The sequence below is a fragment of the Eutrigla gurnardus genome (genome assembly GCF_963514095.1).
Source record: "Eutrigla gurnardus genome assembly, chromosome: 18".
Classification (NCBI taxonomy): Eukaryota; Metazoa; Chordata; class Actinopteri; order Perciformes; family Triglidae; genus Eutrigla; species Eutrigla gurnardus.
This window is the reverse complement of record NC_139929.1, coordinates 5,594,837-5,620,744: the sequence shown is the minus strand read 5'-3', so window position 1 is coordinate 5,620,744 and position 25,908 is coordinate 5,594,837. Positions and strand designations below refer to the sequence as shown.

At 43.0% G+C, this 25,908-nt stretch overlaps 1 protein-coding gene across 1 annotated transcript in view; it reads right to left on the bottom strand.

The window, feature by feature from the left end:
* plxdc2b (plexin domain containing 2b) overlaps nucleotides 1-25,908 on the bottom strand; it is a 75,084-nt gene that overhangs the window by 29,489 nt on the left and 19,687 nt on the right. The window contains exons 2-5 of the mRNA XM_084034152.1: nucleotides 18,118-18,341; nucleotides 10,977-11,123; nucleotides 8,545-8,614; nucleotides 1,279-1,401 (exon numbers count right to left, since the gene is read on the bottom strand). Of these exons, the coding sequence (XP_083890278.1) occupies nucleotides 1,279-1,401; nucleotides 8,545-8,614; nucleotides 10,977-11,123; nucleotides 18,118-18,341 (564 nt within the window). The remainder of the gene's footprint in view (nucleotides 1-1,278; nucleotides 1,402-8,544; nucleotides 8,615-10,976; nucleotides 11,124-18,117; nucleotides 18,342-25,908) is intronic.

Genomic DNA, 25,908 nt, shown 5'->3' with positions numbered 1-25,908 from the left:
TCAGTTTACTATGTGGAAGTGACCAAAGGTCAATATGTCTTTTCAAAATAAACGTCCGCAACATGTGACGACTCATGACTGACATGACAAAATGTAGTCTCACAGGGACACGAACTGTGGTCTCCTGGGAGAAAGTCCTGTGTTTGTTTGACACATGGATAGTGTCTCATATTAAGCCACAACAACTATCCCTAACATGGATTGGTCAAGTATTATCAACATTGCTCAACCAGAGCAATTTAGATCAATAGGCTATCTGATCTAAAGTTGCATGAAGGGACGAGAGTCTTCTTAACATAATAAAGAAGACGGGGTCAGACTAAGCGCTGCAACTCATCCATTCATTCCACGTCTTCTTTGCAAACGCTTGCCTCTTACAATAAATTAACGTTACGACAGAAGTCGATAGCTGTGTTAAACTCTCATACTTGTCACAGGGACTATGAGAGGTATTGTTACCGCGGCAATGCTGTCACCCCCGGCAACGACTGCTGAAACACACTCAATAATAGCCCGGGATCAAACTTCAGGGTGATTTTACAGACTGATGTCTCGGCCAATCACGTGTATTGTTTGTTTAGCAGATTGTAATTGACAAAATAACAGAACAAGCAATTTGCCTCATTGAAAGTGCACAACACAACACAACACAGCAGGCCGTACGGTTCCTGGCCAGACGCTGACTGATGGACAGCGTGGTGAGGAGCGGGCGGGCTGAGAATTGATCGGCTGCCAGTTTGGTTAAAGTCTGATGAGCTCCACTGCAGAAGGTCACACAGTTGGTCAGTCACTCCGCTGCAGAGGATTAACGACGGACGTGATGGATAAGCCATCGCAGGAAGGTAAAGGAAAGGCGATACTGATGCATACTGTGTTGTAATATTGGCATATAATGATGTTTTAGTAAATAACTCAGAAATTGTTTAAGGAGGAAATCAGGAGAAAAGCTTGTTTTTGACTGTTTAACCTGAAAAATCAAGGTGCTTCATGACATTGATGCAAAAATCACATAGTTTGACTAATTGTTAGTTAAGTGAATCCATTCATAACTGCTATATTTTACCATCATGTTATGTTTTTTCTAGTTTAAGTTTTAGATTGTTTGTTTGCCTTCATTGTTGTTGGTAAAAGTGTGTTTTTTGTACTCTGGATATATTTTGTGTGTTAAAATATCTAATAATAATAATAATATATATCATCTTGACTGGGAGATCTAATTGAATTTTTGCGCCAAAAGTGTCAGTTTGTAAATAAAATGACTTCTGAAAGTGTTGCTACCGTTGTCAAAGTAGATGACGGTCGAGTTCCTGGAGACACTGGGGTCAAAGTTCGCCATCAGAGGAGCGATGTACTGTGTAGCCGTTAGCATCCGGTGGACCACATCACCCGTGTAGATGAACCCTGAGGAGGAAACAGAGTCAACATGTCACTTTCAGCACTCTCGAGTCTCATTTAAATAAAAAACCTGCACTCTGTTCCGATCACATGACTTATAGCGAGGCGGCGGCTTTGATGAAGCGTTTAAAGGTGGCTCTGCCCTTTAGCAGCTCATAAAAACAAGCATCAATCTCCTCTCCGCTCTGTTGTCAGATACAGTGCGTTTCAGGAGGAGTTAAAAGTTAAAAGCCCACAACCATCACCTCCTCTCCGTCTCTGGCCTCACGCTGCAGGCTGAGGATAATTAGCACTATTAGCTTTTATCAAAGACAAGAAGGGCAAACCTGATGGGCTTTAACGAGAGACACCGCAGACTTGTTTTTCATTTACCGGTCAATTTTGTGTTCTGTCAGACTAGCAGAAAGAAACTATCCATGTCAATCAATGTTTTAACGGAATAGGCTCCATAACTCACAGGAAGTTTCTTCACTGATTGTTCTTTTAATGTAAATCTTAGTGATTTAAATGGTATTCGTGTCCATTTGTATGTTTATAAACGGGAATTTGCTGCTGATTGTTTTGGCCAGGTCTCCCTTTAGAAAGAGGTTTTTAATCTCAATGGAACAAACCTGGTTAAATAAAGGTTAAATAAGAAAATTAAATGGTTACGTATAATTTAATACAAGTACAATATAGAGCTCTCTCTCCTTCTAAACAAAGTGGGGAATTTAGTTAATGTATTCCTTCAATGGGACAAAGTTCGGCATCTTTCATTCTTCACTAATCTGTTGAATGAAGATCAGTCAAATTAGCATACATGCTTAATAAGGCAGTCCCTCGTTTGCATATTTAAACATACATTTTCAGAAAACTTGAAAAACAAAACATAATTGTCTTAATGTTATCAACTTGGGGAGTTTCATGGCAATGTCTGTTAGTTACATCATCAATCACGGACGCTAACGGAGACACCGTGTCAACAATAAGGGATTGTGTTAACTTTTCCCCAATTTATGTGTCCCATCAGCGAGACACAAATAGATCCAGCGACACAAAGTAGAGCTGCATCGTTTAGCAGCCTGTAAACATGGTTATTGATGGAGTCGGGGAAAAGGGGGAGAAATGCCGACTCATTCATCACAATGGAAACATCTACACACTCATGACATCGGAATCAAACGCCGTCTTAATTTCCCTGCTGACAAGAAAGTTTAGCAAAGTCAGCGGATAATTAAATATGTATTTATTTTTAGTTTCTCACTCCGACTTAACCCGAACTAAACATGTAGCCTTTAAATCACGTTTTCCTTAGAAGAAAGGGAAAACATGGCATCCAATATAATTTACCTTTAAAGAGCAGCTTGAAGAATGAATAACCCTTACAAAAAAGTTAACGCCAAACGACTTTTAAAATAAATTACTCTCGTCTGAAAATTATTCTTGCAACAGGAAGGGGGGCATCTGTCTTTTCCCCCTAACGTTGCCACTTTAATCTTGAAAGCAGATTGTTTCATGATGAAGTACAAGGTTGCTCACACATTTAAGACTGGTTGTGATCTTTGAGTGAACCTTCAGACACACGACTCAGCAACCACTTAAAATACAATCTTTTCTGGGCAAGAATATAATTAATAATACACATTAAACATGTGATTTTCTCTCCAGCTGTACCTGCCCCTCACACCTGGCTTCATATGTACCATACAAGAGAAAACTAAACAAGACTTTTTTTTCCAATTATGTACTAAACATCACAATAGAGTCTTTCAAAAGGCCGGGATATGAAATAATTTCTCTTTTTGAAGGGACCTCTTTTATTTGTGTCAGTTCTACTGAATTACAGCTGCCTGAGGCCGGAGGGAGGGGAAAAACCCGGCTCCGAGAGAGAAAAGAGGATTTTTGGGAATAGTCTTATTGAGGCCCATAAATCCCCCATTTCATGTTACCATATGTCGTCTCGTGCAGTAGGCTGGAAACACATCTATCACTTTGGGAACCAGGAGCAGAACGTATCATGAGGGGGATCCATCTTCCCCCAAACACCTCCTGGCTCAGAATCAGCTATAAAGCAGTGTCAGTAGGCAGGGTGGAGGAGGAGAGCTCCAGAGGGTTGAAGTGAAGACTCTATTGTTAAAGAAGAACTCCACCTGGACTGAATGAATGTTGTGGCTCAACAGGAGGAGTTGCAATGTCTTTATTCCTATCAAAATGTACAGGTTCTAGATAAATAGTCTCAGTGACCCTACACTTCTAACTATGATGCTCTCGGTAGCTCTTGGTTGTAGTTTTTAGGTTTACTTGCACAAAAAAGTCCTTGGTCAGGTTTAGGCAACAATAGTACTTGGTTATGTTTAGGCAATAAAATTACTTGGTAACGTTTAGGCAACAAAAGTACTTGGTTATGTTTAGGACATAAAAGTACTTGGTTAGGGCTAGGCAACAATAGTACTTGGATAGTTTGGCAATACAAGGACTTGATTAGGGTTAGGCAACAAAAGTACTTGAGTATGTTTAGGCAATAAAAGTACTTGATTATGACTAGGCAACAAAAGTACTTGGTAAAGTTTAGGCAACAAAAGTACTTGGTATAGTTTAGGCCATAGAAGTATTTGATTTGGGCGAGGCAACATAGTACTTGGATAGAATTTGGCAATACAAGTACTTGATTGGGTTTAGGCAACAAAAGTACTTGGTTATGTTTGGGCAAAAAAAAGTACATGATTAGGGCGAGGCAACTATAGTACTTGGATAGGTATAGGGAACAATAGTACTTAGGTAGGTATAGGCAATAAATTACTTGAATAAATAACTTGAATAGGTACTTGGATAAGCATAGGCAACAATAGTACTTAGATAGGTTTAGGCAATAAAAATCTTGATACGGGCAAAGCAACAATAGTACTTGGATAGAGTTAGGAAATACAAGTACTTGATTAGCTTTAGGCAACAAAAGTACTTGAGTGTGTTTAGAAACACTAACAAATATAAAGGCTGTAGAAAGAATATGAAGCTTTTTCACCTCAGCCAGCAGCTAAAACATGCTGTGTCATGATAAGTGAATGTAAAGAGACAGGGCTGTTTAGTCTACCTGTCTAAATGAAGGTAAACACAACGGCACGGTGAAGCCGGCTTTATGCGTACGTCTGCACTTTTCCTTTTATCGGATTGTGCAGCGACACAAATCAGCCATCTCATCTCGTATTTACCCAACTTTCAACTGGAGCGTGTCCTCATCCCTTCCACTCTTTGGGCTTTGCTTTGTACCGTTTCTCTTTTCACTTTCAACCTTCAGCAAGCTCAGAAATCCCCCAAACACAACACACACACACACACACACACACAAAGGGTTTTATTTCCCTCAACCAGCAATCTCCCCAAAAACCACAATACACCTTATTTGACAGTCTAACGAAAATCCGACAGCCTCTCAATACACTAAAGAGGTGAAAGCCGCGGGGAGCTCAATAGAGAGGCAATTCATCCATTATGGCCGTCACTTACAGGGGGGGGGGGGGGGGGGGGAACCAGGGGAAGACACATATACAAGGAGCGCAGAGAAATAATGAAGTTCTGAGGTTTTAGGAGAGTGGGATGGCGGAGGATCAGTCTTTCCTGGTTCTGTTTATATCTGCTGCTATCCGAAAGTGCCGGTCGTTGCATGTCCAAGAAAAACAAGAGTGGGAATTAACAGAACCCACCAGACTAAAGCTTCACTTTATTGGACACCCTGTTTAGACAAGGTCTTTGTTCCTTCGTACTGAGCTGTGTTTAATTTACAGGATATTTTCTGTTTATCGCAGCCGTTCTGAGCCAGAGGGAGCCTGGACCGGATCACACGCACACATTTTATTTAGTCTTCTCTTTTAAAAACGACGAGGTTTCATCTAAATTAAATGTTTTTTGCTGAGTGATACGAAACGAAATCGAGTCTATAACCAATCCATTAGGTCTTGCTGAGGGAATAAAATCGTCTGGCACACAAAATGTAACTGTGATTTCTTTGGCAGCGTCCGTCGCCGTGACGTACATAAACCTCAAACTTCATCAGCCCAAGAAAAACAAACAAGTTATCATTCTTGTCACAACCCCTGTCTCCTGGAAAAGTGTGTTTATGCAGGGAAGCATGAGTCCTCGGATTCCTCTCAGTGGCAACATTTTTTAAGTAAATACTGGATTTTTTTAGGACATGATGTTGCATGTCATTGGTGGATATATATATATATAAGATATATTACTTGAGTCAAGGTTGTGATACCACAAATAAGTTACAAATAAGTCCTGTATTCAAACTCAACACACAAGTTCGACATTTTTTATGTTTGATAGGGTATTTATTTATGGTATCCCTTTTTGGGCTTCTAGAGGGAGAGTGTGATTTTTATGTATTTTTTAATAGCTCAAAAAGTAATAATCTATCAAAATCTGTTGCTAATCATTGACATATCCCAGACTGATCATCCCTGCAAACAAAAAAAACACTTTGCATTCATCAAATAGAAAATATTTATTTTTTGTGTTAAAAAAAAGTGCCATTATGTAAATAAACTGGCATTCAGAGGAGTTAATGACAAAAAAAAAGTTTAATATTTGTAGATATGATCCAGTGACCTAAAAGGGCCTTAAGGGAAAAAGTGTGATTTTTTTTCTAAAGGAGGGCCTGAGGGTTAAATAAATGTTTAAGTATTAAAGTATGACCCATAATAATAATAATAATAATAATAATAATAATAATAATAATGACCCATCTGAATAATCTATAAAGTCGCCCACAAATTTGGAATAATTTGCAAATGTCTTGTCTTTTGGCAAACAAATGTGATGCATGAATTCATTTCATCTGGGTAATTGTGGCACATAATGTAATAATTGCCCCTGCACACCTGAAAACAAAATATTCCAACTTTATTGTCAACAGTGTACATTTTATCAGTCTGTTCTTATATGCTGTTCGTAGCTATGCTTCGAAAAATAACATATTAATTTCTATCTAATGGTACTCAAATAAAGAACTTCAAAACATTGACTCAAGTAAAACACTTGAGTCAATGTTTCCTGTCTTGTGAATCATCTTGGTTCGTCCTGCATCCCTTTAAGCTTCTTGACCCCGAGACTGGGAACCACTGACACATGATATCCTGGTGGTGGACCGCAGACTACATCACAGCGTTTCCTTTCATGCGCTCACATGATTGGTGCCCGACATATAAATGAATTTGATCCCCAATTAGCTTGATAACAATATGTAATATCTGTGATTAGATAAAAAATGTTCTGGTGTGTTGAATCTATGTTTTTATTCAGCCGGAAAAAAGTGAGAGCTGGCCGAGTAAACAGCGAGCCACAGCTGGATATCCGGCGACACAGCTGGCGGTGGTCACATCGTATATCATCGCCGGTTCTCACAGTCTCGACACGTCGGACCGCCCGCCCGCTCTATTCAACTGTTACCTGTCAGTTCACTGCAACACCTGCTGCTTGCTGCCAGCCACTGTGACTGTATGACCCTCTTTGTTGACATATTACATTTGTTTGTATGACATTTCAAGTTATATTTGAATGTGTTCTGTTTGTCTGTTTTTCCCCCATTTTTCAGGCATCAAAAGCGTCAAATAAATTGACTTTGTACTGTTTGTGTGGGTTTTTAAACAACAGAATATCAGTTTAAAGTGTTCAAGTAGCAGCAGGCATTGATGTCATTAGTGAGGTATTTACACTTACAAATCTCAAAATTGGCAAGTTGAGTTGTTTTTTTTGCCACTTAATCCAAACAAGTAAAAGTTTGAGGACTCAAAAGTACTTCTTAAGGTAGAAACTTACAGAGTGACTCTAATTTCCTGCATGCAAAACACATAAATGTGTACTTATGTTTGACAAGGCTGCACGCCAACCCCTTCTTGTTGCTTCATCACTATTTGAGAATTGGCTGCTGTACCATTTAGAAAGTAACTATGACTCTGCTGCTGTTTCATCATGATGATGATGATGATCTCCTCCTGCAGCGCTGCAGCATACTGTAAGTGGCAAAAAGAAATATTTGTCGAAGTAAAAAACACTTGACTTTTTTTGCTGACGGCAATGAAAGAGGGGGAGAAAAGATGGTCCAGTGGGCAGAGAAGGACGAGCTGATTGATAGGCCCTGTAATGGAGAGATGTGAGGAGGGCGTGCTGCAAACAAAGCTGCGAGAGGCAGATAGCTGCCTCCTCCTCGCTCTCATCCCTCCATCGCTGTCTGGAGGAATGCAAATTCTTTGTTATCTCCTCTCTGGTAGCGTCTGGGCCCGTCCCACTCCTCCACGCCGCCGCCATCCGGCTTTCCAACGCAACGTTGCCACTGATTGAGGATCGAGTGGGGGGGGACGAGACAGTGATGATAATGGTGGATTATTTCTTTATTATTACAGATGCACAACATCTCTCAAATAGTTGGGTAAAGAGCAGTGCTTTAGTCTCCGATGTGATAATAGCGGGTTGGGGTGTTGTGGTCTCGCCGTCAAGACTCAAGTGGAAAATTGCTTTGCACACTCCGGCGAACGCGTCTGCTGGGTCACGTGTCAAACACACACACACACAACCACACACACACACACACACCCGGTACCCCCAGCTCCTTATCCACGTCTATCAGGCTGTGCTAGGCCACTTGGCACAGGGACTCCAGTTTCCAGTCCAAACCCATCAGTCTGGTTTCTCTTCCAGTTCAGTCTGGTGTGGAGCTGGTGGTGGTGAGTGTTGGGAGTGGTTTGTTTTTCTATCCACCAGTCTGTAGCAGACTATCCCGCTGAGGTGAGAGCTGTAAATGGTCTCGTGTCTCCTCGACTGGCAGAGTGTTGGTGGTGTTTTGTTTTTTTGTGCCAGACGAGCCGGTTCAACTTTCCCCGCAGACGAGATCTAAAGAAATAACTAATTGTTTTTCTGCATTCAGATGCCGGGGCGAGATCTCTTTGTACTGTAGCCACGGCACACTCACTCAGGTACACCGAGTCCCAGAAACACATGCAGACACATGTGGGGTTTCCTTCTCATTTCATAAATGCCACGTACCCTCCTAAACCCCAGCAGCAATAAAAAAAAAACTGTCTGTGTACGGCCAAGCACATACAGAATATCCAATAACTACACTAATAACTACTATTGAGAGAAAAGAGCCCAAGAAAAGTGTTCACTCACCACCAGTCGCCACGGTGATTTCACGCAGGAAATGTCCGTAGAAAGGGAAATCGAAGGACAGATTAACTCTCTGTGTGGGGAAAGAAAAGACAGATGACCCCGGTCAGAAAAATAGAAGCAAGAGGAGGATGGCAGAAAAGACTGACTCATCATAAAAAACAACACATCTGAGGAAAAACATGAGGTTTTTCCTTCATGGGGCAACCAATGGTCGATTCTAGAAGTACAAAATGGAGATTTAAGGAAGAATATAAATGTGTGTATATGTATGCATATGAGCTTTATAAATAATTAGCACAAGAAGAAAGAAAAATGTTTTCATGAAAAAGATAACGGTGATTTATGGGGATAGTAACATTTATGGGTAAATACATATTTGCATATATACAGAATATATAAATCTCTATTATATGGAAAGAAAACACATCAAGGAAAAGTTACAAATGACAAAAACTTTTAAAAAGCAATTTCAGGAGAAAAACAGGTTAAAAAGATAAAGAAGAAGCTAAAGCTACACATCACAGTGTAACAGTTAACCATCACCTGATTAGATAGAAGACCATGACATTAAAGAACACTGTTCCTGTAAAGCAGAGTAGGTTTTCATTCACTGTTACAACCATTAAAAAGCAAAAACGGGATGTAAACATTCAGTATTCCTTCATTAGCTAACGTAGCATAGATGTGCTAACGCTAGTTAATCGTAACGTAATGCTAGCTCCAGTTTTTCATGTGGATGTCGGACCCCGGTCAGAACTTGCCAATGGTACGCTATGATTGGCCAGTCTGTGTTCAAGGGGCGGGATTTAGCAAAGGGTCAATCGGCCTCCACAATTCTTGACCAGAAAAAATGCAAATAAAAATCACCAGATCACATGACCTCTGTGGAAGGTAATTTATGGTGGAATTTTTACATGACAAATTACGGACATGGCAGATTTGCAGGGGATTAGTCTCATATTAGCCCCGTGTGAGAAGGGCATTATTATCATTCCTTCATCTTTTTTATATGTTTCCTGGCACAAATGGGCTTCCATATTATTTACAAATCTGTTGATGGAATTAATACATCATAAAAATAAACTGTAACACCATAAAATTGCTCTTGGACCAAATGAACAAACAAACTAAAGCACATTACCACAAACGATGGTGCTAGTTTATGCATTCATTAGTAACTCCCCTGATAGGCTGCACAGCCACGCTGCCAGAAAACGTTATGGAGAAAGAAGGTAAACATGCAGCTATTCTACACGATGCTGGAGGGAGCAATAATGTGGCGAACCACGCTGAGTCTCATGGACTATACAGCCGATCTAGAGCTTAACTTTCCTACAATCCTGTGATGAAGTTGACCTCTGCGGCTGTGTTTTCTTTTACAACCTTATTGGCCAATTCCTTTTTTTTTTCAGCGGTGGTGGGCCAAAGGCGCTGGCGGGCAGCGGAGCCAGGAGGAAACATGGAGGCTCTCACAGCTTTTATATGTTTCTCTGGACTTTAACTGCCATCATCGTAAACTCTATTTGTTTTTAGTCGTCTGACACTGTGGCTGCATTTCAGCACAGATGGGTTTTCGTTTCGACATCCTGCAGGCGAGGTCTCATTCTTGACGCTGCATTGCTAAATTCAGATTTTTTTTTAATTCATTCTTCATTTTTTTTTAAGCCAAAGTCAAAGAATCCTCCCACATCCCTGCTTTCAGTGTCTGGAAGGAAAGCCTCGCCTCTTAGCCGAGCTCCAAAGAATACCTTACATCAGATTGTTGGGTTCAATCCATCATTACATGACTGAAGGTACAGCAGCTGAATGCACAATGTGGGACTCTATTCTATCCCCTCGCCGGCTATTGTTCACCCCGGGTTGCTTTCTTCTCTCTCTCTTTTCTTAAGTCTGCGACTGCCCCTCTGCTCTGTGTCTCGCCCGTCAGTAACCGCTTCCTTGTGTGACCTCATCGGTATGCACCTCACATAGGTCACCTGCTTGTGCAGACGGGAAGAGAGGGAAGCTTTTAAACTTCACCGCAGAGAAGAATTTAAATGATTTTTTGGGGGTAGAGGAGAGAAATATACTGTACTTTAGTAAAACTATAGTCTTTGTGGTTGCTGTAATAAGATTGTCCCTTAGTCTACTGACAAATATGTGTGTGTGTGTGTGTGTGTGTGTGTGTGTGTGTGTGTGTGTGTGTGTGTGTGGGTTTAAGAGTGGAAAACGTCTCCGATTGCAGATTGGTATTGAAAGAAACACTAAGCATCCTGGCTGCAGATAAGAAGAAGTTTGGCTGAGGAGGAGGGACTACATGCGTGATGACGTTACCTTATGAGGAGTATAGGTTTGATTTGTGCTGTTTTTTATTACATTTTGTTGTTTTTGTTGATGAAGACATCATCTTGGACTTTCATTTTTTAAAGACCAAATGCCTCCGGTTGACTTACCGCTGCCTGTCTGTGTGTGTTCGACAGAATCCCGTGGATCTTCACTTTTTCCTTGTCCATCTGGTCAACGTCTACCCACAAGTCTTTGCTCATCGGATCCGACGGGTTGTATGTTTTTGATGTGTAGAAGTTGTGATCTGTATCCTCCTGTAGAAATGACAAACATATATATATATATAGATAAATATTACTGTGTTTTGCTCTGTGAAGGATACAGCGAACAGAATACACACACATATTATATCTAATCCACTGTTTGCTGCGACAGAATGTGGAAAATCAATAAGAGTATATATTTTTTTTATTTTACTACTAAATTACATTAAAAAACACACATACAATAATTTCCACTATGTGTGCATTCAATTTGTCCTTCCATTAAACTGCAAATTAAACTTTTCATTAGGGCACAATCAGCAACACAAAGAGGTTTTAATGTCTACTAATCCAGTTGGGGGGGAAAAAGAAGCCAATCAACTTCCTCCCCTCTTAAAACCAGACTGCCTTTCCAGTCAGGATTGCCTTTTAAAACCAAAACATTTGTGGACTTTATAAGCCATGTGGGAGAGGCGCGTCTGCTTTTATTGTTTCCTGTGCGGGATTAGGAGGACGCTCGTGTGCCGGGCTTCCTATCGCTCGTCTCGTCCCCGCGGGTCTAACGACATGCATTAAAGCCGTGACTTTTTATCTGAAACGCTGTTAAAAGCTAATGTTTTGCTGGATGGGGAGTCAGGGAAGTGAACGCTCCGACTCTGATCCTCTAATAGGAACTCACACAGCTCTGTGCATACTTTGATACGTAGGTGGTGTCATCCCGAGATGCTGTCATAAACGCCACGAGACAAACATTAATTAAAGCACAATCCGTCTCTGTTGAGTCAGTTTTGCTTCAAGGATTTCCCCACAGAGAGTTATAATCTAATATTTCTACACAGTATTCAGGCCGGAAGATAAACAGAGATAATGTTTCTGGCTTCGCAAAGACTCTGTGGGATTGATGGATATCAAAAAATTCCAGTTCAGCCATGTAGGTGGTTTTTTACTTTTGATAAATTTGTAGATTTAAGAGAACGCCGCCAGAAGCCTTTCATCACAACTTAAAGTGCAGACGAATCGTGTCAGGGAGAAAGGCCCCTCCGGGAAGCCTTAGTCAGCACATTACTTTCAGAATAGAAAACAAGGGCACTTGTAAAAAGCAGTAGACACCAACGCACAGCTGTAAAGTTTCCTGCTAATCAGCACAAGATGTTTTTTTTTTCCATCTCGTGGCGAAGGACCAAGGAGACGGAGGTGAGAGGGGAAGTTGGGCTCGGAGGACGAACGGAGGACAAGAACAGTCTGACGCACACAAACACACTTGGAGAGCTTGTGGTGGGAGGTTGTGGGAGGAAGGTACAGTCTGTTTCTGCAAGTCTGTGCCAGCGAGTGAAGTGATGGTGCCTGATAATAATAATGTGTGGAAAAATGCAAACGTGGTGTGAAATTTGCTCCTACACTTTATCAGCGCCGTCATCTAGGACGGGAACGAGAACAGAAACTGTTATGATATCATTATAATGCACTAGTTTCCGGATCCATCACTCAGTATTGATCGGTTAGATGGAAACAAAACGATAACCTCCTCCAAACAGGAAATCAACACTATCTCTGGCTGACACACAGGATAAAAGTTGGCATTTATATTTTACAGTATCATTCATCTGTAATTTCAATCTTGAAGCTGTCTATTATAGGCCGTAAAATGTTCTTTGCATAAATCATCCACAGGAACACAGCAGATTATGGCATTTATTAGAAACTATGAAATCAATTAACCTATCCTGCATGTCTTTGGGATGTGGGAGGAAGCTGGAGAACCTGAACTATCCACACAGAAGGCTGAACAACCATGACTTTAACCTCTGAGCTGCTACATCATCCAAACTCTAGGGAACGTCAGCCGTCAGTTAAATAGCAATTTAATGACAAAAACCTGAGCAAGCACATTTTTATGCATTTTTGGATACGCACCATTTCTGTCTCTAGAGCAGAAATACAAACTGCAGACAAGATTCATTCACAAGGATCCCCCTCCCATCTCAGTCTGAGGCATTTACCCAAGCTGCCCACCACATAAATATTGCATTAAGCCGAGACCTGGATATTTTTGTTTTCACTCCTGAATGGCTCCATAATACACAGTTCAGGCGCCTCTCTGAGATCATTCTGGGTGTTTTACTGAAAGAAAATAAGATGTTTTCTTAAACCTGGTACTGACGATGTGATTCACCACTATTTCAGGAAAATAAAGGAAGAGTACACTGAAAACTATAATCCCCCCTCTTTGCTCCTGGAACACATTGGATGACATCGAGAGCACACTTTGCTTTGGCAAAGGCTTTGAATATCTAATATGTTGGGATTAAGCTGTTCATGTTTCCTACGGTAAGACGTTAACATCACACACACACACACAGAGCAGAGTACACAGTAACTCCAGCTTGTTTGAAAAAACATTAAAAGCATTCCTTCACTCATGTGTGCAGCTCTTCATCAGCTGATAATGCCTGTGATCCATTATTGATCGCTCCACTTCGTCTGCCAGTTGTAGCAGCTTGTTGGTACTGGAGGCGTGTGTGTGTGTGTGTGTGTGTGTGTGTGTGTGTGTTGAAACTATGCAGCACCAGCCAAGTTCTGATTTCTTTTAATTGAAATGTGGATGCTTTAGTACGATAATGAGGTCTTCATACATTCACTTGTGTATCTGACGTACTGACACACAGACAAAGGCAATACAGTGAGACTCTGTTGCACTTACTTGGGTGCCTCGGTCCAACGACCTGCAAAGACCTCTACTATGCATCTGAAGTGCAACGTCTTACTGATGCCATTTCGAAAGCTCCAAAAATACTTGGAGCCTTGGAATGTTTCAAAACCAATGAAACTATGGAGCGAGTGAAGCAGTTAAGTAACCCAAGGTGAATCCAAACACCTGAACGTAACTGTTTGCTTCTTCGCTGCTCGTTAACCGCGCGTATTGGCTTCGCAAGCTTGTCTGAAGGGTTCAAACAGAATACGGTTGAATGTTAAAGTGACGTTCAAGGACGCCGAGGCACCCAATGCGTTCACAGAAAGTCCCCACCTGAAGAGAAAAAACAACTTGTTGAACACTTCGAAGGCGTCGCTCCGTCAGCCGACGGAGGACCGAAGCAGATTGGACACAAACTGAAATCTAAACAACTACAGGTTCATCTGCGGAGCGGCCCCGATCTGCACCGGCAGCTGCATGAGATTATATTAGCATCACTCAACCACACAAAGACAAGTAAACATCTCTTTCCAAAACACATTATCCTCGGGAAACGCTTTAACAAACTGTAGACACAAAACAAACAAAAGGATGAAAAAACTGCTTTCACTGCAGATTCTGATTCTGAGGGTAAAAGCGAAGGGAAGCCGAGCTGCTACGTGAATTCATACATGAATAAACAGTGGATGCAGTGAAGGACGTAACGCCCCGAAGAGCCTCTCGAGTCCCAGACGTCCAATAAGGACCGTAAACCACACCCTTAATACGACACATCAAAGCTACACAAACCCCGCCCCCTCTAAACGTCAATACAGGGTCTGTTGTTATTGGCAACCTGACATGTCTGACATCAGTTCGATTCTCAGAACGGGCTATACAGAACAGCCAGGTGGGAAAATGACACTGTCAAGCTTGCACATTATTTCTTGCGGTGTTGCAGATACGATACAGGATTTATCACCAGTATGGCCGACGTATGTGCATTCTGGTGTGGTTTGTTTATGCTCCTCATAAAAGATGGGACTTGAAGTGGTGCCACCTGACAGCCGTAAGTTACCTTCTAAAGTAGTTCCTCAAAGGGGTCAGGACCCAGGCCGGCTCACTTGGTATGCAGACGGGGTTTAGGGGGCGTGCTAGACCGTGTGGCCTTGCCCTCTGGGTCAGTGTTGTCATTGAATGAGGAGATGGCGGGTTTTTTAATGCATTGATTAGCGGCGACGAACGCCATTCATTTCCACTTTATTTGCTTATGAGACAACCAAAGGGATGGTTTCAGGCAAAATCAAGAAAGCAAATTGTTTTTTAATGTTCAACATTTCACCCAGGACACGATCTTTTCCAAAGCCTAACCGACTACTTTTGTACGTAAAGAGGATCGGGCACCTAGAGCGTCATAGTTTGAAGCGTAGAACTTAAGAATTTGTTGAACAATGAGCTTTTCCAGAATAATGAGTGTTTGATATATTAATAATAAAAAAAGGAACGAAAGTTAAACATGACATTTTCCCACACAAACCTAACAGCTGGGGTTCATGAACCGGCTCTCTGGAAGATCAAGAAAACACGAACCGTTTACAGCCGAGAGCCGTTACGGACAACATGTCTGAACAAGTCGAACCTTTTCCTGGATAAAAGAACCGCCGATGAGATTTTGGCTTAAACTCTGCGATACATCTCGTTCCCACAGTCGGTTCCAACGTCGCCTTATTCCACCTCGCAGCGACCCGAAGCCGAGAGGCCGTTTCATCAGATGGCTCCCACGGTGAGTCACAGCCGTTCAGGGCGTCAGACAGTCTGCTGTTATGAAGCTGCGTGTCGAGGTGAGATGAATCTACCGTTGGAAGAACTCGTTTTATGGCACCAGTTAATCCAAACACAGACTGACCTCAAAGCAAAGACAATGACGGAGATGTCTTCACCTCCTTCACCTAAAAAGGTGGAACCCTGATTTATGGAAAAACATGTTGCGTGACTTTAAAGAGATAAATACGCTTTCTTGCTTCTTGCTGTTAGATACAAAGATTCAAAGCACTCTCACTGTGTGTAAATGTGAAGAGCCGAGTCAGCTGTCAGTTAGCTTAGCTTAGCTTAGCGCGAAGACTGGATATGGGGGAAACAACTAGCCTGGCTCAGGTCAAAGGTACATGTACAGCTCCCTAATCAACACCTTATACCCCAGTTTTTCAAAATAAACATTCTGTGGTTAAAAGCTGGACTAGATCCTTGCAGACACAACTTCAGGCGAGCCGTTTCCTCCCCGTTTGCAGTCTTTATGCTAAGCTAGGTTAACCCGCTGCTGCTTGTAGTTTGAGCTGAACAAAAGTAGTCAATAATTAACATGAGATGCTCCTCCAAAATAAAAAACTTCCTTTTAAACTCACATTCTTTCAGCAAGTCATCAAATTATAAATAATAACTACATTTATGTTATGTTATTTATATCTATAATATTAACATTACAATAAATAAATGTTTAAATAGTCTTAGATATCCGTTTCTACAACAGAAAGGAGGGACACACTACATTACAGTAAGAGATTCTAACGTTTCCTTCAATGCTAATCATGAACTGAAACGGACAAACACACGGTTTTGTGAACGATTTCTTCCTCTAGGTGGTCACAGTCCCTCCTCTGCCTCCCTCAGTTAACGCTCCTTCAGATCAGACGAGACAGGCTTTGAACCCATTCAGCTCGGCGTCTGCTTGTTTGTGCCCTCTGAATGTGAAGGCGTTCCTCACGTCGGTGCAGGTGAGGGACTGTGTTGAGCGATGGCAGGTGGAACGACGGGCTGTTTGTGCTGTGACTGATTTTCCCCCTCCATTCGGCGACAACAAATGAGCCTCGGAGAGGGGAAAACAACGAGTGTGTGGTTTGTGTGTGCGGGTGATCACTGAAGGCGATCAAAGCTCCCGCTCTCCTCGCTGAGAGACGCGGCGCTGCGAACCTGAGCTGATTGGAAGCCGCGGGGACACTTAACGAGCTGTCTCAGCCCGGGCGGCTGCCATCGTTATGACTGAACGCCTCGACGCCGCACGGCAGCCGAGGCGCCATAACAAGGGGACACGGGCGATGCCTCGCATTTACATAGACGCAAACACAGGCGGACCCTGACTATTAATCACCAGCAGCTCCGCTGAACCCCTTGGAACTGTGGGAGGTCGGGTTCATTTCCTGTTCTGGTCTCTCCGAGATCAGGTTTACAAGGATTCAGCCCTGGAAGGTGGATGCACACCTGGAGGCTGAGCTTAATTTGATATAAAATATTGATCCTCAAAGGCCCCTTCTAGTTTCCAAACATCCACTCTTTAATAGAGATTTATAATTGCTCCAGGGAAGAAAGCAAAGAGTATTTTTAGGTTCAGCTCAGCAGACTCTATCGATTCATTCTCTTCATATCAGTTGGCTTCTCCACCAGACGGGAAGGTTAACTATGTGGAGCTGCACTGAGTCACAATAGAGTCGGAATTCAGTCGGAACATGATGATTAAATTAACTAATGTGATAACATTTATCGACCCCAACGCTGAACAAAAAGAGTTTTTCTTTCAGTGTGTTTTGTATTCATGTCCCTTTATTACTACTTCAAATTAATATTTCAGTAACATTCCCGTTTACCTGCAGCTACGCACTTTATTTCCTTTAAATTTAAATAACTTTTTAACAAACTAAAATGACACATATTCTAAATTCCCTGTATAAATCTCCGATATCACAATGTGCAGTACGTCTTTAAATTTTCATATTCATACGATGGACTTTGGCTGACATCCGTGTTCACTTAGACTTTCTGCTGAGTCAACATTAAAGTGGAGTTTCCCATCAGAATTACAACTTTGAGTTGGATGTAAACACTAATGAATTTATCGCTCTGACAGGTGCAACAATAGACGGACCGGAGGGACGTCAATCACACGCAGCCCTCTGGTGCGCTGTCATCAACACCTGTGTGGGAGGAACATGGGTGTGCAGGGCTCGTAATGCAGCTTAATTACACAATCAAACAGGTGTTTCGGTGATTTATCGGAGCGTCACACCGCCAATTAGTTGGGAGACTTGCATAGACAAGTTCAAACAAATAAACAGTCAGAATCAGTGCAGCAGAAGCAGAGAAATCTGAGTTTAAGTCACTTTTTTGGGCCAAACCCCAGTATACTACTATTCCCATAATGCAACTGGATAGAATTCCATTGAACTTCTCACCTTCAGTTTGTAATGCAGACTTTCCCAACTTTTAGAAAAACACCTGACATTATAATAGAGTTTTTTTCCCAGTTTTTTTCTCTTATTTAGAAAAAAACACATGGAGTTACATCTATCTCTGTTAATGACCTCAGCGTGAATCGGCACCGACCTCTATCTGGGAGCTGTTGTCCGTTTCCTCCGCAGACAGCAGGCCCGGGAAGCCCTCCGGCTCCTCCTGCTCCGGATCCTGGTCCTGCTCCTGACTGGCCCTGTTACTGTCCATGTTGCGAGGTTTTGGGGGAAGCCATCTCCTCCACCGGTGACTGTACAGCCTAACATCCACCGCTGCGTCCCCGTCTCCTGCCTGCCCCTGCACGGTTGAGTAAGAGACCCCTGGAGAGATGGGAAAACAAAGTGTGAGCATATACCCCAAAGCCAATGTACAGTAGGTTACCACAAAATATACTTTAATAACCTCAATCATTTTCCAACATCATTAACTGGAAAATGCATTGCAAGTTGGTGGGTTTCATAGGCAAAATAATGACATGCCACGTTAATAATTGTATTTCCATTAAGGCTATAGTCAAATCACAGAGGCGGGGCCTGTTCAAGCTATTAATCTTGTGCCTCACCCTCATAACTCAACCGTCTCTGCAGACTTTTCTCTTTGCTCTGGGGAGGAATCTCACCGCCCGAAACAGACACACATTAGCGATGACTCGGCAGCCATCACACAGACCAGTGGGCCTCAGACAACACACACAATCATCCCCGTCCCACCTTCCTGCGTTCATGTAAACGTCGACTCCATTAACTGGGACAAATGAGACATACGATGAAATCTGACTCATCGACTAAGAGGGGGCGATAAATATATGATAAACCTGACAAGAAAGCATGTTCTTGCTTTGCTTGGATGGCGTGGATCAGGGATGCTAAATGGCGTGCAGGTATGAATGAGCAGGCGGAGACGGTCTGTTAGTCCTGTGATGGACTAGACTCGTTTCCCCGCCTTTAGGCTCGCCATGCTTGGATAAACTCCGGCTCCCCATGACTCTAACAGGCTTATGAAGTTAAAGACAATTAGTTATGAACTGAATTTTTATAGCACTCATCCAAACACAAAATGCTCGCATGCTGTCGAATTGTTTTGGCTTCAGGACAGAAAATACTGCTGATTCCTCTGCCATTAAACGAAGTCGCTTCTTCTGGGAGACAGAGGTCACTGGGTTTAACTCGCAGAGCTTGTTTTCCGCTCCTTCCCCGTCTTCCTCCTTTTCTCTCCGCTCAGACATTCCCTCCTCCTCCTCCTCCTCCTCCTCTTTCTGGGCCCCTAACCAGAGGTTCTCATGGGACGAGCAGAGTGGAGGAGGGGGGGGGGTTCTGATGCTAATTCACCCAAAAGTGGAAGCTGACAGATTCACGTTATAATGAGCAAAAGGAGCAGCATAAGAGAGCGATCTCCGTGTGGAGATGGGTGTTGTTTGGAAGAATTTAACTAAGCAGAAGGCACGAGCGCGGAGCACGGAGAGCGCAATTTGCAGCAAATTGTTTTTGTAGTCGAATGAACAATTGGAAATTGGCTACAATTAGTGACGTTGAAGACGACAAACCGAGCCAGAGATCTTCGTATAATTATGGACTCGGATCGACATATTAACATCCACTTAAAGACACATTACGGAAATTAAATGATTCAAAATTGGTGCTTTTATTAGTAGGCTCGACTACTGGAATGGTGCCTCTACAGGTCTCGCTACAAATCTTTCCAAAATAAAAGCATAGAAGAGAAGCAGCGTGCATTATTTATGCACCACTTTTAAAGTTATTCTAAAAAAGCTACAATGCCTTAAGATCTGGCCAGAATTTTAGGTTACATTCACAACATTATCAACAGAGTGTTGTGTTGCTGAGCATGCTAACCAGCTAGCCCCTGCTAGCTGATGACTGTAAATTAGGACTGAATGGATCCAGTAGTAGAGGTGATAAGCTGCCCCCTAAGTGGCGAGGCATTACACGTTGCAGCGTTAACGTCCTGCACTACACCGTTACTGCTTTTCAGATGTCCGCCTCCTACACATCTGATGGAACAGATATGCCTCTATGTTAAATCCAGCTGTCTCCGCTGCGTAACGGCTCGTGCTTAACTCGCTCTTTACGCTCGTAAATGCAACCCTAACAACCGTTAGTGGTCAAAAAGATTCCTGAGGGAAGCTTTAGGTTACCCACAGACAAGTCTTTGCAAAATCAAGCTCTCTCCCTCTCGCGTGCATCATCTCCGTCTTATTGTTTTCGGTGTCTGCGAGCAGCTCCCCTGGCCAACTATTCACTCGCTGTCTCATTCTCACCATACCACGACCACTTCCTGACACCCACTCTATCCCTAATGGTCATTAGTCACACCCATGTGGACAAAGTAGCCCCGGCAAACTTCCTGTCAACGGCAGTTACACACCCCAATCCAAGAGGCACCTACGCGTCTATTTTTGTCCCTTAAAAAAGGATCTTTGTCAGTTCCTCAATACACGATGGAAAGCTGGCAAACGCCGTGACCACAACATAGGGACCTTTCATGAATCGCTGCTCTTTTCCCAGCATGCCCCTATAGGAATGCGCCTGATGAGTCACCCTTTAGAAGGAGCACGTGCACCTGCAGTTCTCTTGTGAACTGCCACCTCTGGTGAAGGTGATCCAGGGGAAGTGGATTCTCTTCTTCTCCAGGGTGGGGGGCAAACTCTTTTGTCAAGCATTTGCGAGGGTACCGAGATCAGACCCCTGAGGGACACCTAAAATACCTCCCCCCTCCTCCAGCAGGGCACGGCTGCTCCGCCAGCGCGAGACTGTTCCTCGCCTTTTGTGTGGAAGGAAATCTTTCGCCCTCTACTTTTCTTTCAGCGCGCCTGAAAAGCCCTCGCATGCCTTCACCCTGACTCTGTCGAGCCGCCTTGTTGGCCGGACTCACGCCTGTCAACACCTCTGATTCACACAACACCGGAGCGACTGTAATTTGGTTCCACCTAAAACCTTTCAAGGACTTTTAGGAGGTCGTAAAACCGCGGAATAAAGGTGCTGTCGGCTCCCCTTCTTTCATTCGGTTTCTGCCCGTTTTTCCCCACTTAGTTCCCACCTGACTCACTGTTATTGACAGGAGAGCGCCACACATGACTGGATAGTAGAGGAGGGTGTACGCTCCGTTGCATTCGTGCACACTATGTGTGTGGTGTGCATAATTCGAGCAGAAACAAAAGTCCCATCCCGCCACGGTTTCCTTGCCTTTCTATCTCCGGCTCTCAGAGTGCTAATTTTAGTGCCAAGCGAAAGCTGTGTACAAGCTGCAGGACCTTCTCTCTCTCAGGCTCCGTGCAGATCAACTCACCAGGGTCAACGCGCATTAAGTTGATGTAACTAATGCTGACGGCCTCTGTTTTTTCTGGGAATCGGGTTCATTTTATCTTCAAAAAAACAGGAAAAAAAAACATAATCGCATCTTAGTGTGATGAAAGGCCCTTTTGTTAGAAACTCAACAAATTCTTACATAAAGAACATAGAATGTGATTATCTGTACGGCTCCACATCACGAGAGAGAACGTCACAATTATCCCTTCATTAAGTATGACTTGTTCATTAGCAATGATTCATTGGGAACATTTGTCAAGAAAAGCACTCAGACTCTCACTCTCTAATTGGAATAAAGCAGCGTTCTAAGCAACTGAATTAGAAATATGCAAATATCTAAAGTCAACATAGGAGGAGGCTGATGCCTGAAGTACTGATTGACCCACCAATAAGAAGACCGTTTTCAATTTACGGCCTTCATAAACCAAATTATGCTCAGGGTCGTCTCAGGGCGCCACAGATGCAGATTAGCCCAGATTTTAAGTTAATAACTGGGTTTTAATAGCTGCTGGTTTGATGTCAAGCAAGTTTCTAAGTTACCTCTTACTGCGTGTTAATAGATGATAGATTACCCACTACAACCCGACTTAATTATCATATTAAATGAATTATTAAAATGCACAGCTTGTATAGTAATCCAACTGCAGACCCCGAGTCTGTGTCGCCCGAGGTCGAGAGACATTAAACATTACTCCACGCAAACTCCAGACACGCAACTGTCTGAAAATGATTACAGTATGTAGAGCAAAGTGGGCTTTTCTCACCTGCAGCAGCTCGCTTTTTCACACAAAAAACGCAGCCTGTCATTAGAGCAACGGCATCAAGTTGGGAGAGAAAGTTAAACACAGGTAGACTGAGAAGCAGAGCCGAGAGACGCAGGTTCAAACCTCGTAAAGTTTCCACCAGCGGCGTGATGAAAGGGAAAGTTTGAACAGATTAAATGTGAGATGCATCTCAATCTCGGATAATCAGTGCGTGAGACGAGTTAAGACAGAAAATTTAATACGGCAGACGTGCACGCTAACACAAAAGCGCGCAGGAAGAATTCGATGAATCTCCCTCCAGACGGGAGCATCGAGCGAGCGTCCTGCCTGTCAGGAACGCTCCATTTAACCAGAGATTGTGTTTTGCCAACAATTAGCCACATCTTTCCAAGTCAAAGCACTGCAACACAAACATCCCCTGAGGTGGGATTAGGATTCTCAGATAGAGGAGCGTGTCTCTTTCTGACACGCGTGCCGAGGATGTAATATTGCATTATCGACGTACAACGCAGATTTCTCACTTCACTAACCCAAAGGTGCATCGAGGCTTCTTTTGGATTAGAGACGAAACACAAAGAGCAAAAAATGGTGAGAGTTCATTTCCAGGCTTTAGGACTCAAGAAAACCTATTAGGTTTAGGAAAATGTTGTGGTTTGGGTTTAAATAGGTACGTTTGTTATGAATTTAAGTATGAAGACATAGTAACATTACATTACTTTAGAATAAGTACATTACTTTAGAATAATGTTGACTCACGTGGGACAAGAACACAGGTCTCTTGGGTGAAAGTCCTGTGTTTATGGAACCAAACCTACACCTCCATATGTGGACCTTATGTCTCTAAATACTACCATTACTTCTTAATTACAGCCATGTAGAGCATCTGTAGGACCACTGACCAAGCTGAACTTTGACCCTTTACTATGAGATCTTGGCGTAAACAAACAAGGAACAAAAAAAAAAAACTCTAACAGCCTGGCGAGCAAACGTGAAAAGAGGCCTATAAATAGAAGTCAATTTCTGAAGCCTGAAAAGTGTTAATTACAATCTGCTGAGCATGGAAAGGTGGAAGGAATTCATTAGGAGGAGACTAATGTTGCGTTCGCTGTGCCTGGGGTAACGCGGCGCCAAATGAAGAGGACAGGTGTCAGGACTGCATGTTAGAGGAAGGAAGGAGGGCAAAGAGGCTGAAGGGGAATTAGGCGGTAAAGAGTGTCCAGCTGCAGGTCCAGTGATTTTTAATCAAGGCTTTAACCTTGGAGAACATAATTGTCTTCTAAGCAGCGCTTTACAGAAAAAATCTCCCCTTTCGAGCGTCTGCTGAAAACAACTAAGTGCACTGGACACAAAATCCAAGCGGGCTAAGCCACAAAGCACCCAGTAACATCCCCGAGCACAGAGTATCAAACCCCAAAACACAGGGTTTAAAGTGCTGGAGTAAACCAACATGAAGCACGCTGTCACCGCCGCGGCTTCCTTCGAGTAATTGGCGGTTGTCTTGGCTCTGGCGTTGGTCAGTATATATAAAAAAAAAAGACCTTGGCAAAGAGACAAAGAGACGGGAGGGATCACACGGGCTTCCTGAGTGACGCGGGAGTCCAGGAATCCCAGATTCCAGTCAGGCACAGTGTCTGCCTCATATTTCAGGAGATTGAGTGATTGACTGCAGGACTATGAAGCGCTGCTGTTGGCTCTCATTCCACTTTTCAACTCTGCAAATGAGCAGCACGGCTCCTGAGCCCCGAGGCCTTGAATCACTCCAGCGTGAGAGAGCCGGGGCCTGGCAGGCGATGTATCACCGGAGACTGGACCTCCTGTAACGGGTTGTTCTCCTCCCTCCGGTGCAGACCATTACCTGTGGTGATATTACGGTGTTCTTACAGGTCACCGGCTAGCCGAGACCGCCTCTGCACGGACAAAAGCCCAGTATCTCTCAACCCTCCGCCTAAATCTCTCCATGAAAATCTGTCCTTTCACTGTTCCCACACAGTCCTCTTGGTGCTTGCTTAACAGACCTTAAAATTGGAAATGGTCACATCTTTACTGAAGAATAGAGAGGGATCAGAGGGACAAAAGCCTGCACTTTTATTCTGATACGCCACATCACAAACAATAGCCTTGCCTTTCTCCTCCGGGTTCACACACACACTCTTCAGAAACACACCTACACACGTTACACAATACGAGACCAAGAGTTGATCGCTCCATCATTTGAGGTCACAAACTCACTTGTGATTTTTATACATGCATCATATCTTCTGGCCAACTGCACATCTGCTACCACGACTGGGGAGGAATTATATTTCTGGACGGAACTTACAGAGCACAGATGGGTTAATAAAAACTGGCCACCTGATCGATGAGAGGACAATCTTCCCGCTTTCTTCAGTGTCAAAGCTGAACATTACAGGAAGTGCTAATCGCTAATTCAGTTCCAATGGTGCAAAAAAAAAAAAAAAAAAAAAAAAAACCTTACCTATAGCACTCTGATCGTAGCACTGTTGCTCTTGAAGTACTACTTTACTCAGATGAGGACCTAACACTTGTTCTATTTTTGGCTCTTACTTTATCGGCAATGATACATTGTGGTTTCTTTGTTTCCTTCTTTTGACAAATGTACTTATTGTAAGTCGCTTTGGACAAAAGCGTCTGCTAAATGACCTAAATGTAAATGTCAATGTAATTTGTCAAAATTCTAAAAGGGCTAAAGAAACCGGTGCCGATAGCTACAGCAGCAGCTTATTGACCACTCCAACCTTAACATCCAGACACCGTTATCACAACAGGGTTAAACAGTCTGCTGTTATTTTACACATATTGATACAGATTGATTGATTCAGGCCAACCGAACACATTTCACCCTAAAAGCCATCGATCGGAGACCAACAGTGTTCACGTGTGAGGAATGGCGACGGCAGGCCGCTTTAACTGGAGATTGATTCCCTGTAGTGTGGCCGTGCTTATGTGTGTGTGTGTGTGTGTGTGTGTGTGACGTGTCCTGCAGGTGGAGATAGATTGACTGAGTGCTGCTGTGAGTGTATCAACTGTGTTTCCCCTCTACTCCCTCTGTGGGCAGAGGGCTACAGGCGAGGCCAGTCGGGGCCCTTGGGCCTGTCTTCATCCTTCCTGCTAATCCATCAGCATCAGCCTCTCTTGGCCCTCCGCCCCCCCCCCCTCCGCCAAATCTCGCCACACTCCAATGTTCTCTAGTTGAGCTCTGTGTAAACACACACAGACAGGTCCAACTCGCAGTACAATGGACCTGTTCTTTCTAACATTTACAAAAAAAGAGAGAAGCTGTCAGGGCAGGAGTATGAAAGGTCCGAGGAAATGCAAATAAGTTAAAACACAGCTAATATGTGGAAATTACAGTATATTTAAAACAGCGATATGAAATGTGCGTGTGTGTGGAAATCTAATATAATAAAAACGTGCACACAAAGAAAGCTGATTTTCGATACCGTCGCCCTTTCTCTTGCCGCCTGGCTCACCCTTCAGTCAGTGATAATATCCGTTTAATAAAGAAGACGTTTTTGATTGAAGTTCAATCTTGTGTTGATATTGCTATCAGCATCAAGAATCTAGTATCCGCCGGGCTCTACATTATATTAGCTGATAAGAACCTTCTAATGCCTCCCACTTTCTCAGCACAGCGCCTTCTAATCCATCACGACACATTCGACCAACAACACGTAGTGTGGGTTTCTGCAGCCCTCATAGCCACTTATGAAATTCCTTATAATCAACTTAATTTGACTCAAATACTTGTGAGGAACACAGAAATCTCTTAAATTAAA